The sequence below is a fragment of the Rhinichthys klamathensis genome, unplaced genomic scaffold (genome assembly GCF_029890125.1).
Source record: "Rhinichthys klamathensis goyatoka isolate OS25496 unplaced genomic scaffold, OSU_Roscu_1.1 h1tg000365l_1, whole genome shotgun sequence".
In the NCBI taxonomy this organism is placed as follows: Eukaryota; Metazoa; Chordata; class Actinopteri; order Cypriniformes; family Leuciscidae; genus Rhinichthys; species Rhinichthys klamathensis.
Window position 1 is genome coordinate 369,426 of NW_026606874.1, and position 13,977 is coordinate 383,402.

General features: G+C 36.8%; 2 protein-coding genes across 2 annotated transcripts; one reads left to right on the plus strand and one right to left on the minus strand.

Moving 5' to 3' along the window:
- Nucleotides 1–8,806: 8,806 nt before the first annotated feature.
- On the plus strand, nucleotides 8,807–11,229 carry LOC130069394 (uncharacterized). The gene is made up of 6 exons (XM_056233255.1): nucleotides 8,807–9,022; nucleotides 9,343–9,442; nucleotides 9,747–9,904; nucleotides 10,137–10,520; nucleotides 10,782–10,940; nucleotides 11,192–11,229. The coding sequence occupies exons 1-6, from the start codon at nucleotides 8,830–8,832 to the stop codon at nucleotides 11,227–11,229; spliced, it is 1,032 nt and encodes a 343-aa protein (XP_056089230.1). The 5' UTR covers nucleotides 8,807–8,829.
- Nucleotides 11,230–11,564: 335 nt separating this feature from the next.
- On the minus strand, nucleotides 11,565–13,439 carry LOC130069401 (uncharacterized). The gene is made up of 2 exons (XM_056233267.1): nucleotides 13,113–13,439; nucleotides 11,565–12,709 (listed from the first exon to the last, which is right to left on the minus strand). The coding sequence occupies exons 1-2, from the start codon at nucleotides 13,306–13,308 to the stop codon at nucleotides 11,655–11,657; spliced, it is 1,251 nt and encodes a 416-aa protein (XP_056089242.1). The 5' UTR covers nucleotides 13,309–13,439; the 3' UTR covers nucleotides 11,565–11,654.
- Between the last annotated feature and the right edge of the window lie 538 nt (nucleotides 13,440–13,977).

Consider the following 13,977-nt stretch of genomic DNA (forward strand, 5'->3'; position numbering starts at 1 on the left):
GCATGCACTTAACCATAATGTTGTGCTCCTCCACTTTAATGATAATGCCAGGATAGGCTTCATGGTCATAATTCACCACACACCATTCTCCAATGTGTTTCGCCTCAATGAATTGTGGACGCCATCTGGTTTCAGTTGTGCCATCAAATGCAGGGGCATGGTTATGTTCTTTACTTACAGTTGCCTCCATTAACTGGTAACAGGGACAATCCAACATACCTGCCTCTCTCTTGCAGAGACATGTGATGTCCCGGTATTTCAGTTTGCCTGGTGAAACACTTAGCACCTGATGCACCCTCATTGTTCCTTTTATTGGAGCAATGGCAGGTATCTGATGAGAAGAGAGATGGAATGAACTTGAGAATTCAATGACATAATACTTTTAACAATAATGTTGTATGTATGATGTATATACCATCTAAGCTGTTCTACAACCAATACTTTGAATCCTGGCTCTGTTCATTTTATCCACTATTAATTTTGTATGTATACATACTCTGAATTTTCTTTCAGCAGATACGTTTGAATAAGTACATGTATATATATGTTGGTAATTGTAAAAAAGTAAGGTATACATAAGGTTATTTTCTTACCTCTGGCTTTGATTCAACATCATCTTCACTGATGTAAAATAACTCCACTGAAGAGTTGTTTGATTTCAGTCTTTCATACAGGATTAAGGCATTTGGGATGTCCTCTCCATGTTTGATGGCTCTGTCTGCTGATCTCTTCAGTGCCCCACCAACACCATCTGGTGCCCCCTTGCCGTGTCCTGCCTCAAAGTAATTCCAGTTGATATTTTCAAACCCTAGTTTATATGGTTCTGTGGAAAGTAGGTAGAAATTCCCTTTCTGCCGATATTGAGTGGCTGGCCCGTCACTGAAGAAGTGAAGTTTTTTAACTTCAGGGAACCTTTGCCTTATCATACCAAGTACTGGGTCAAGGTGGGCCCAAATAGCTGTAGGGTCATGTCGTCGACTTGGAGAAATGGAGCAGAAGGCGAGAGGTGACTGGTCTTCAGCAGTGTAAAGTACGCCTGTATGGAGAGTTGCCTGTTGGTGCGATCCTCCAAAGTGGACTGCTTGAATTTCTTGGCTGTATTTGCACAAGTAATTTTCACTAAAATCAATGTGCAGCATGCACTCATCTGTTTTTAGGGTCTCCCTGATTTGCCTGTAGGCTGCGTATTGCCATCTGATGTTGAAGATGTGTTGCTTAAATCTGCTGAGCCTTTCTTGAAATTGGCTAACCAGGTCAGACTCGGTTGTTACGAGATCTCTTTTGACTGTAATCATGGAGGATTTGTCTTCTCTATGGATCCTTTCTGTAGTCCATTGGGCTACACAAACCTCTGCTTCCCCAGGTTGTTTAATGGTTTGATATGCATTGAGGAGGCACTCCCTACACTCACTGTAAGCACATTCCTTTCTCTTTGAAGCACACACAATTGAATCTGCCATATCTTCTATACTTTTGGTAGACAATATACCACGACTGTGGAGGACATTTGCCATGAGTTGTGTGTTCTCATGTGTTTTGCACAAACACGTGTTGCGGTCAGCCTCTGTGGGTGTAACAACCCAAAATGGCCTAAACCGGCAAAACGTGCTGTATGACAGTTGGCCATGCTCCTCAGACAAAAATTTTCTGTGTAGAATTTTCAATGTGTCTGTGAGTAATCTTTTTTGCATTTTTTTCTTTTGTCGTGTGATTGTTTGTTTACAGCCTGGTGTCATACAGCTAACATCATCACGGAGATAAAAAGCCCTCACTTTCCTCTTGATCTCCAGAGCTGCACTACTTTCTTTTCTCTTCACGGTTGCACAAAGATCCACACTGAGGGTTGAATTTCTTTTTTTGGAGTAGCCAAATGCCATTTGTGTGTACTTCTGGAGTTTGTACTTATTTAAAATACGTCCAGAAGTCACCCTGGCAATCAGTTGTCTTTCTCTTTCAGTTTTTGCGTTTCTGTATTTTTGCCTGATGTTCTCAACCAGGGTGGTGTGAAATAGCAGGGCTCTCTTATTGGGTGACCTAACGTTTTGGCCTCTTACCAATTCCCTGACTTTTGAGTGAGGAGACACTGAGGGTTCTTGTCTCTTCATTCTCTGGTACCTCTTTTTGTATTTTTCTCCTTTTCTCTTCTCCTTTGCCAGTTTTGCTTTCAACTCTTTCATTTCTTTCATAATTTTCTTCTTTCTACTTTCTCGAATCCTTTTTCCTTGAATGTGTTGCCTAGAATACATAAATTACTGTTAGGTTTTTAGGCCAATCACTGTTGATTAGGCCTATTTCATCCCTAACTAAATGATTCAACTATAACCAGGGAAGCTATATAATAGGTATTAGGTGACTATAATTAATACATTATTTGGCTAAGAGTTATGTTTCTTTTATATTATTCCCATACTACATTTATACTAACCTTGAGGGACCTAGCTGTGGTGGACAGTCCAGCTCCAGTGGTTCTGGAGTTGGAGTCTGCAACTCCACTATTGTCCTGGCTTTTGCTCTGGCAGCTTTCTTTGCCTCCTTCCATTTTTTCCTTTGTAAACGTTTTCCTCTCTCTGTGAGGTCATTAATAACTTTCTTCTTCCCTGTATCTCTATCTTTCCTCCATCTATCCCTTTCTTTCTTAAGGTACGCATCTCTTTGTTCAGGGTTTGCATCCCGGCGTTTTCTGTATTGCCGTGCACTTTCTGCCGCACTCAGAGGCATGTCCTGAGAACAGCAATGATTTTGTTTTTTTATATAACAAAATATTATCTTGTTATATTATATTAAATGTTTCCATAAAATGTAATATAAGATTTCTATAAATTGCAATATTAACTACAAAGGAATGCTATGTCCACCCTGTCATGTGTATGTCCACCCTATCGAGTCTAAGTGGCCGACAGGGTGGACATTTTGGAACAACGACAGGGTGGACATTTTGAGCTTCAATTAGCATATTAGCTAACAACAAACTGTCACTAGGTAAATAGTTAGTCTGGTTGTTTAAGAGAATTTGGTATATTAAAACGTACATATTTGTAAATGATTGTATTTGAATCACTTCCAGTATATTTTATGCCGACAGGGTGGACATGTTAAGCTTTGGCAAAACAAGTAAGCAAACTCATATGAAGAAAATTTGTTAGTTGTAAAATCAGCAGCTGCTCACCTCAGCAGTTGAATTTCCCGCCACTGAAGAGATACAAAAATCTGTTGTCCTGATGTCACTAATGGGTGTGGCCTATTCTTAAAGGGGCAGATTCCACAATACGACAGGGTGGACAACCATTTAAGGGACATGGACAAACTCTTCTTTTTTATTAAATAAAAATATTGTTTTTATTATAAACTGATCAATACACTCAATTTGAGTAATATCTTATTAAACAAAATATTAATAGGAAAAAAATAAATAAAAAATAAATATGATTTGACTATTTTACTCTCATTCAAATTTGATGAGCAGTGCCTGGGACATAGCAAAATAACATGCATCCTCTTATACAAAACTATAGAAAATCTTGAAAATGTATCTAAAGAGCCAAATAATGCTACTGCTATGAATAAAAAAACTTAGCCTTATATAACACACCCTTTCATAGTCATTTGTAAGTTAAGTTTTATTTGCAGTCTGTATTATTATTTAATTAATTGGTCAAATGACATGACAGTGTATGAATACAAATGTAATAATGTAATGTTAGGAATGCAGACAAAATTGTAAATTCACACAAATTCACATAAAGCATAATGTTTCTGCTGCACTGCTCTCTTGAAAGTGAAACTAGTATTGTTAATAATGATAATAATTATATTTTAACATATACACTGAAGAGCTGTTATGATCAAAAAATCATTAAATGCTAATTAATTATCATAATGATACGTTAAAAGGCAGATATTTCTGTTGTATGTTGTTGAAAACATTACGTTGTTTCAACGTACAGATCTTGTAAAAATTTCAACGTTGATTTAGAAGTGTTTTTGTTAACCTTTTTCAACCATTTAGCATTAAACGTTATTTCAACGTTGTTTCAACGTTGAAACAACAACTGTCATTATTTCAACCATATTTCAACGTTGAAGGTTGGTCATGTACCGGTTGGTTTTCAACCATTTAGCATTAAACGTTATATCAACGTTGTTTCAACGTTGAAACAACAACTGACATTATTTCGACCATATTTCAACGTTGAAGGTCGGTCGTGTGCCGGCTGGGAATTTATACAAAGATATGTAAGCAGTATTTTGTCCATCGACACACAACAGCAAGCAGTATTCCTGCTACCGTAACGGTTTAGCCTTTTCCACTATCAAAACATTTCAAATGGATGCATTCGACAATATACGGCTTATTACGGTAATTTCAGGCTTTCCGCCAGCAAATGACGCCAGCTTTCTGGCAGAGCGGGGTCGCGGAAGGATTTGAATGTTGAACAGAGAGATACGGAGCGCAACAGGACAGGGGGTGCTTCTCAATATCCCTCCTCGTCTCCTCGCTCCTCCGTCCTCCATCCTATGACCCGGAAACCAATCGAGCTCAGCCATCTTGAAGGACATCTCAATTCTCTGATTGCACCGCGAGGAGTCGAGGATCGAGGAGTGAGGAGGCTTCCAGAGGAGCTATGAGCGAGGATACACAGGTGTACCCTTTGCGGAAGAGTTTTATCGACTAAACATGACGCACTATCAATTCTCCTCCCCCTTCACATCTGTCACAATCATTTGAATTTATACTTTACTTTTGTAGTTTACATAAACCACACAACTCACAAATTTCAACAAGGTATCTTGCTGTATTATTATTTATTATGAATTTCTTAAATAAACAAACTTTAACAACATAAGGGCAGATCCTTTGAGCACTGCTGATGACGCAGTGAAGTGACGCTCGAGTGATCAAGTATTCCAATGTATAAAAAAGCTTTCATTCGATTCCTCCGTCCTCATTTTTTTTCCTTGCAGCCTTCCCTCGCGTCCTACAGGGGGTGGAGCTGAGACGCGAGGATAGGAAACGAGGAAAGGAAACGAGGATGCACAAATAAGAAATGAGAAGCACCCAGGGTGTTTTGGACAGCGTAAATAATAAAAGAAAGAACGAACAAAAACATAGTGATTCAAGCGGTAGACAACAGGTGAGGTGTTTGGGATGATTTTTTAGGAAACTTGGGAGGTGGATGGCCGAATACTCTTTCAAGTATCTTAGCATGCGGTGTATGTAAAGTTATGTATACGTAGGCTATTTGTATATGAGTGCGTCGCGTATGAAAAAAGTATCCTAAATGAAAACTATGCAACTCCATGTCACGCACAAAAATACTTGTATATGTGCATTATAGTTAATTTTCAACTTAAACGTGTTAGTTTTATTTATTTATTACGATTTTTTTCTCAATAAAATCAGTAATTTATTCAAGTTTCTATCATTTGTCTATTTAAATTAAACAATTTTATACATTTACAAACACACCGCACACACACACACACAGACTAATGGCCAATAACTGTAATTTATTGAAAGTCATCTTTTTCTGAAAAGATAATTCCTAGCACTTGAAGATAGCACAATGGTTTATACATTTACAGTCAAAACAAAATATGTGAAAATCACCCATTTTAGTTCTTCAAGTTCTAAAGGGGTATGTTGTATCTTTTAGAAATTTGCACACATTTTCAGAGACAAGATGTGTACTTTCACAAAGCCATTGGTTCTTTTGAACAAGAGCATAATGATAGCAAATACGTCTGACACAATGTTTTGAGAAAAGCGGTGTTTAAATACAGATGATTTTTCTTTTGACAAACATACATTTTAAATTATATCCCGTGGTGTTTAACATCAAGAAGTATTTTTATGCAAAGACGAATTAATTAAAAACAATACAAATAGTTTAAGTCGACATAAAACGATAATGAACAAAACACTTCCAGATCCTTCCATAGATGTAGTAAACATTTACAATATGTAAATAGATTCTGACAGATTTGTTAAGAGCGCCTGTACCACATTATTGTAATGCAATCACATCTGAGGACTAACGTTACCCGTCCCTTGCAAAGGCTATGGATAAAATTCAAGCATAATCTTTATGCAACAATCACGCGTGCTCAATTTACTACAACAGTGTGTACGGGGTATAAGAATAGAGGGTTGAAAAGCTCTTTTTTATTACACCGATAGATTTAGTCATCTTGTTCAGACAGCAGATGATACTGTTTCACATTATGTATGTTGGACTGTATGTGTTTTAGGTGAAGACTTTTCTGTCAACATTCTGCGTTTTATAGGAATAAATGACAATTCATTTAAGTAATTGTCTTTCTGTTTGAGAATATTTGACTAAGCTGATACTTTGTTTAGGTCAACTTTCCCTCTATCTATGATGTGGAACATCACACACAGTATTAACACAAAAAGTAAGTGCATGCTGTTTTACACTTAAACTATACGGTAGAGTCACATCTGACTATTGCCCTGAGAGATGCATATTCATTAAAGCATGAGGTTGCAAAACAAAGTTCCACACTTCGGTAAAACCTGCAGATAAAATTGCAAAAAAAGCAAATTCTAGAGTTTCTAAAAAAAAAAAGTCAAAACATAAAATAAAAAAATAAAAAAAGTAAATACAACATGAGCCATTTAAAACAAATACAGAAACCCATTCTCCCGATTTACTGAAAAAGTTTGTAACCATGATTCTATGTTATTTTCCCCCACTAGCGGATGACGCTGTATACATCTTGTTTCTTTGTACAGTTTTGACAAAGACTACTCTTTGAGCAGTGTCAAGGATGTTCATATAGTAATTAATGAACAAATACAGCATAAGAAAATTACAAAATTTAAACTGATATTATTTTAGGTCTGTCTACGAAGAGGTCACAAGACACATAATAGGCCCGACATCAAAAGTGAGGCTTGATGTTTTTCTGTAACATACTGTATATACAACTGTTACACTTAAAACAAACCTATCGATTAGCTATACACATTATGAGTCAAGGTGTCACAGGCACACAATTTGTCATGTTTGTCTTCACAATCGGGGCTTTCTTTAAGAAAAACAGTTTGTGTCCATCATCAGTGAATACCAAATTTGTTTAATATAGCTCAATCTCACAAATAAATATTTACATTTGTAAAAATTAAGATATGTTTCTTTGATTTTGTTCTCATTTTTCTAAAACAGTCTGTTTGAAACTTTTACCACGGTATCATGCTTAACAGCAGTATTCTTATTGTAATGCTTGTGTGGTGTTTTTCTTTACACTTGCCCCATGGATATCTGTTTCCTATGTCATGTTAGTGAACTCCAGGTCTTCTAGCCTTTTATTCATATACGACAGTATTCACATGAATTTGCGTGATTTAATAACTACGAACGCAGGGTATTAAATCCATATGTGTCACACAACATCTTTTCAACAATAGACAAGCTGTTTAAGCATCGGTAAGTGTCAACATGTATCGAAAAGACCATTGTGTTACAGCAAAACCACTATTGGTAGAATGATATTGTAACGTATAGAGTTTTGCATCTGTTCTCGTGTTACTCGACATTATCGCAGAGTTTCTTGCTATATGATCCAATTTTCAAAGAATCTTACTGACGTAATATGTTTATTCAGAATTTAAACTACTTTTTAAAAGTCGACGTTTAGGGTTATATACAATCGGTACATTGTGTTTTAATTTCACTATAGAGTATAATAAACGCTACAGGGACTGAACATTTTAATCTTTGGTTAAAGTTAACTTAAAGTCTGCAAAAAAAGAAATTGCATCCTAACTATCCTTTCTAAATGCACGCTACGAATCTATTGAGAACAATTCACCCTGCATATGTTTGACCTTGTAATGTTTAATCAAAATTTTGTTGGAAAATCTAAAATATATGGTGGATTTACTTAACTTTTTATGTCAACAGGTTCTACGTAACTGGGTTATGTCGCATTTATTAACATTGTTTATTCAGTTCAGTAAACTTAAGTTTCTTACATAAGATTAATGCAATGCCATTTAGTGGAAGCAGGTTAACATTCTTAATTTTGTCCAAAACTATTAAGTTCGATAATCTCAAAATTAATATCAAAACAAATAATCCATTTGTTTAATTGATTCGGTTATTTAGTGATTGTGTTCAACAATTTTATAACCTTTACAAATATTATCTAATAAGATAACCTTTTACAAAATCTTTCCGCAGTAAAGACTCTTATTGTTAGGCAATTGCTAGAAGATGGTTTTGTTACATCCAAGGCATGCCCAAAGTAGTTGTTTTTATTATTATTAAAACCACTTTAATTATTGTTAGCACGTCCTCACCACAGTCTACACTTTACCACAATTGTAATCTCCAAAAACACTAACATATCAGAAACTCTTTTAATATAAAAATTAACAAGTAGCCAATTTTTTATCTTGATGAAAAAACACCCATAAATAACGTTTTATTTCAAAATGTACACCCCTATCCAGCATGATGGGAAGGGGAAAATCCTGGTCCTAGTTTTCTATATTACTATTTTAACTCAACTAAACTAATTTATGTAATCTCAAATGGCTTAAGTAAAAAGGTTGAAAAGAATCGTGTTGGATTAACGTAAGTAAACTGAACAATTTAACAGTCTACTGTCTACAGTCTACTTAACTGAAACATGAAAATATTGAGTTAAGTCAAACGCAACTGTTTCAAGTCAGATTAACGCAATGTATTGTGTTTGAATGAGAAAGCTAATAGGGGAATTATCACACTACGTCACACTGACGTCACCCAGGTGCAACTGCGCATGTCGGATGCAGAAGCTGGCCGCTGAAACAAACCCGGGAAAATGTCGTGTTGTGCAGTGGGTTGCCAGAATCGAAAATCTGTAAACAAAGGTCTGAGGTTTTACCGAATACCATCAACTCACACTCCTTTTAACGCCAACCGCAGACGTCTTTGGTTACAAGCCCTCAGAAGAATCGACTGGAACGACAACCTAATTAAAAACGCCCGACTCTGCAGTTCTCACTTCATATCAGGTAAGCTGCGCTAAATCACCCACATCATCACTCGATTTAGTTTACAACAAAAACTCTGATGTATTAAGTACACTTATCTAACAATAGAATAACGAACAATGTATGAGTTTGAGACTAGCTAGCTTAAATTACTAGCTAATTTAACGTTACCTTTGTTCAGTTGCGTTACGTTGTCTTGCTAGGTAACGTTAGTTAACCTGACAGTTAGCTAGCTGGTCTAGTATCTAGCAAATGTACTTAGTATTTGGCTAATAACGCGGTTATAGCGAACTCAGACTAAATTTAACTGTAACACTAACAGACCTAACTTTTTTGTACAGGAGAGGTGTCCATGGACTTCAGTAGTCCTGACTTTGTCCCGTCTGTTTTTTCCTACTCAACCCAGTGTGAAGCAAACAAAGGCGATGCAAAACTTGAGAGGTAAATATTGTCACTTTCACCTCATTTAGTTGCTCACTGGGATCACATCATTACTCACCATCCATTCTCTGCATGCATTGAAGAGCAGGGAATTTATGGCCAGTAATTTAATGTCACATTATTTTTGCCAAGAGGATTTATTGGACCAGATCGTTTCTGTTATGTCTGCATTTTCTTGTTAAGTCCTTTGAGGGATTCTATGTGATTTACACTTGACTTCATTTGGGGAACTGATAGCCTCTGTGATCTACCAAGCAACTAAACTATTTTGGCCTGACTGCTTGCTCTCTTCTCTGAGTATCAGATTTAAGAGGAAAAGAACAAGAGAGGAAACCACACACAGACCAACAGATCACATCCACCTGTCCACAGAAGTTACAGATGAGGTTGCATCCGAATCCTCTGCCGCTTGCCTGTCCTCAGATGACTGCAGAATGGAGCCTGGTGCTGGTCCTTTCATCGGTAAGAACTTCTAACATTTTAACTAATGTAGGGCAGTCACTATTATGATGAATCAGGTCACCCTGTTTATACATTTTTCAATACAGCATAACTATGTTGTGAATAAAGTTGAAAATGATTCCGTTTAGCACATGCTGTCTGAAAATATACATTAAATAATAGAGAAAATCTAAGCTAAAACAAGTAACAGTGCATCTTTTAGAAGTCAACAACAATCTACTCTGTATTTCAGAAGCCACAGTCCCGAAGGTTCTCCATGATGAGCTGAAACTCAAGTACAGCCAACTTTCTGCAGAGTGTGTCAACCTGCGTTCAGAGATCAACAAACTGAAATCAGAGAAGGAGGAACTAAAGGAAACACTCAGAAAAACACAGTTTTCCTTTAGCTCTATCAAGAGCAAAGCGGTGCATGTTCTGTTTTTCACAGGTCTGACCAGTGTCATTTTTGAGTGGTTGATTCAGAAACTTAAAGGCAGTGTAGAGGTTGTGCGTAGCTCTATGAACCTAGAGGACCATCTATTAGTTACCCTAATGAAACTAAGATTAGGACTCAGCAACAAGGATATTGCTTTTAGATTTAATGTCACAGAATGTGACGTCTCGAAAATTTTGAAAAGTTGGCTCCCTGTCATGTCTGCGACTTTAAAACCTCTCATTAAGTGGCCAAGCAAGTATGCAATATTAAAGAATATGCCAAAATGTTTTAAACCTAAATATAAGCGTTGCAGGTGCATTATTGACTGCACAGAAATTTTTATAAACAGACCCACAAATTTAACCTCCAGAGCCCAGACGTACTCAACTTATAAAAGCCACAACACTGTAAAATATTTAGTTGGCATGTCACCTGCAGGAGCCATTACTTTTCTGTCGGCAGGTTGGGGCGGGCGTGTTTCCGATAAACAAATTACAGCAGAGTCTGGATTTTATGACCTTCTAGAGCATAATGATGAGATTCTAGCAGATCGTGGTTTTACCATCAGAGATGAGCTTGCCACACGCGGTGCCACCCTTAAGATCCCTCACTTTACCAAAGGTAGGAAGCAGCTCTCTGCTCAAGAAGTTGACACATCAAGGCGTTTGTCTAATGTGAGAATACACATTGAAAGAGTAATTGGTAGATGGAAAAACTTCAAAATTCTGACAACTGTTATTCCACTCACACAGGTTGACCTCTTAGATGACATGGTGATTGTGTGTGGAGCATTAACAAACCTCTGTAAATGCATAGTCCCAAGAAGATAACTTGGAGTGGTTAGCTTTTTTTTTTTAATTATTATTTTTTAGGTGGTGGTGACCGCAACAAAACAGAGAAGGATCACTGAACAATTAAGTAAATTACATTAATAGACTATGAGTAATAATATACATATGTACATATAATATATATATATATATATAATAATTTTAACAATAACTACAAAAATGTAATTAATTTGAAAAAAACAAAACAAACATATTAACATAGTCCAAATGAAAATGTCAGAGAAAACAGTATTATCAAAACCAAACTGATATAGTGATAGCAGCCTTGCCAAGTAAAAAAAAGGGCAGACTCAAAACATAAATAAAATAGAAGAACAATTAATACAGATAATCAGATTTTCTGTATACATTTTTATATTATATTTATTATTATTATATTGGTAATAATTATTGCTGTACATTTTTTTTTTTTTGATTGTGCTTCGATGTAAAATACTAGTGTGTATTAAATAATTTGTTTCTATTTACACTTCATTCTGACTCATTAATTTTTGCACTGTTCACAGTACCACTCCACAACCTTTCTCCTTACTCTGGCGCATGTGTAGTGGAAATGGTTCTTGCACTTTGCACAGTCAATCATCATCCCAAAGTCTGGTCTTTCACAGTGTGGGCAGACTGTAGGTGCTTGCATCAGTGGATCCATGCGGCGCGTTAACAGCTCAGGCAAAACACACTGTTTGAAGAACACTTCAGCTTTCGGCAGGACTGCTTGCAGCATTTCTTCATCTCTGTTGATGCGATTGATAGTGACATCTTGCTTTGTCCACACTACGAAGTCACAGTACTGGATGTTGCATACAAACATGTGAAGTTGAACTTGATGATAGTATTCATGATTCCTCTTTAGGTGTAGTGCTTTGTCTAAGCAGAACTGTGTGTCCTCACTGCTGCCCATCAGACCATCACGGTATTTGTATGGACACTTAATCTCTACAGCTGCTTTCCCACAGCAGGTACAGTGTGCCATTCCATCCGGCGATGCCCCAAGATGTGGTTTGTCAGACCTCACAACAAGACCACAGAGTTCCACGTCAAAGTTGTGATGTTGTGTTTTCATTATTTCTGTGTATTGTCTCCTGGCTGTGTCCTCCATATCTCTTCCCCAAAGTACTGCTGGGACATGGGACAAGTCCTGATTGCTGTAGTGCATAACCTGTTTTACAAGGTTTGTTTTTGCCTTTTCGGTTTCTACAGTGCAGACACGATGTAGGGTTGTGCTTGTTATCCTGCCAGTTCTGTGTGTGTGCCAGGCCTGAGACTGGGACTGGTTTCTAGTTGTAAACTCAAGGTTCACACACTGCTCGTTAGTTAATTCTCGCCCCAGTTTTGCAAAGGTATCTTCACTTCTCTCTTGTATTTTATTTGGGCAGAGGCCTCTCAGAGTGACATCATACAGAGCTACCAGTGGCTCTGGCAGGTCTCCGGTCTCTGTGTCGGATTCGGATGCAGAATCAGTGTCACTGAAGTCCATGCTAGTAAGCACAGCTGCGTTAGGTGCCAAGACTTTCAGATCTGCTATGTCTTCATCTGTCAGCTCTAAATACACATTTATTTTAATACAAATTGCAACTACAGCTGGTTACATATGTTATGGTGCTGGTTATAACATTTTTATATGAATGACGTGATAGTAATGGCTTAATAAAAAGTTATAAATATAAGGTTATAAATATATTATGCTATGTCTTCATCTGTCAGCTCTAAATACACAATAAAATATAAGTTAGATAACTTATTTTAATACAAATTGCAACTACAGCTGGTTACATATGTTATAAATGGTACCTTGGTGCTGGTTATAACATTTTTATATGAATGACGTGATAGTAATGGCTTAAAAAAAGTTATAAATATAAGATTATAAATAGATCATTTATACCTGCTGTTAACTTGTTATATGTACATGGCCTGATCTTGTCTAAATTCAGATTGTGTCTACCTTTCACATTGTTCTTTCTACGCTTTGCTCTGGCTGGCTGCAGTTGGGTGTCTGTCCTCTTAGGCTTTCTGAAGCTGATCTTACTCAGTCTGGCTGGCTTCACCTCTCTCTTGGATGAGTGGAGCCACATATTTGTCCCTGAAGTACAACACTTCTCCGTCTTTCCCATCCTGACCCACAGCTCAACTTTAAACATAAGGGCAGCTGCATGGCTGCAGCATGACCCTAACCTGCACAAAATGATTTATTCCTAGCTATCTAATGAATGAAACACATTGGTGTAAGTGGTGCATTAGGCTATACATGTCAATAGCAGCTGTATGATTTCAGCAAATAAGCAGTGAAATTGAGTTAGATTACCTTACTGACAAATACTGGGTTGGATAAATAATAATAAAATGTAATATTTCATAAATGTGTTATGTTACATACCCAGCCATACAGGTGCAGTTTGCAGTCAGAATACAGTTGTTGGTCTTGTTGACGATAACCCAGGCCTTGTACAACTCCGTCTTCTTACCCTGTCTTTGACTAGGCAGAACCTCCGTCTTAAGCTCCGTTTTGAGCAGATACTGTTAAGTAAAATCCCCATTTAAAGATAAACTATTCATAGCTATTCATTTAGATTGTATACCAAATGTAACAATTTAGTCTCATCTAATTATGGTCTTATGTGTGGCATTGGTGATTCGTTGTGTCATTGGTGTTACTGTCTTTTCTGTCATGTTAATGTCACATGTGACATGATAATAATTTTACATCCATTTAATTCTGATGTTCTCAAAGTTAAGATTTAAAGGAATGCATCATCAGTGCAGATTAACTAACATCATTCAGGCATACTTTTAACAAACCTGATCAAAAT

Bases quoted from the DNA above. Each gene is read 5' to 3' on its own strand.
- LOC130069401 (XM_056233267.1), bottom strand. From the start codon at position 13,308: ATGTTTAAAGTTGAGCTGTGGGTCAGGATGGGAAAGACGGAGAAGTGT. The intron at 12,710-13,112 runs GTAGACACAATC...ATGTGTATTTAG, and splicing joins TAGAAAGAACAATGTGAAAG to AGCTGACAGATGAAGACATA.
- LOC130069394 (XM_056233255.1), top strand. From the start codon at position 8,830: ATGTCGTGTTGTGCAGTGGGTTGCCAGAATCGAAAATCTGTAAACAAA. The intron at 9,023-9,342 runs GTAAGCTGCGCT...TTTTTTGTACAG, and splicing joins CAGTTCTCACTTCATATCAG to GAGAGGTGTCCATGGACTTC. The intron at 9,905-10,136 runs GTAAGAACTTCT...TCTGTATTTCAG, and splicing joins TGGTGCTGGTCCTTTCATCG to AAGCCACAGTCCCGAAGGTT.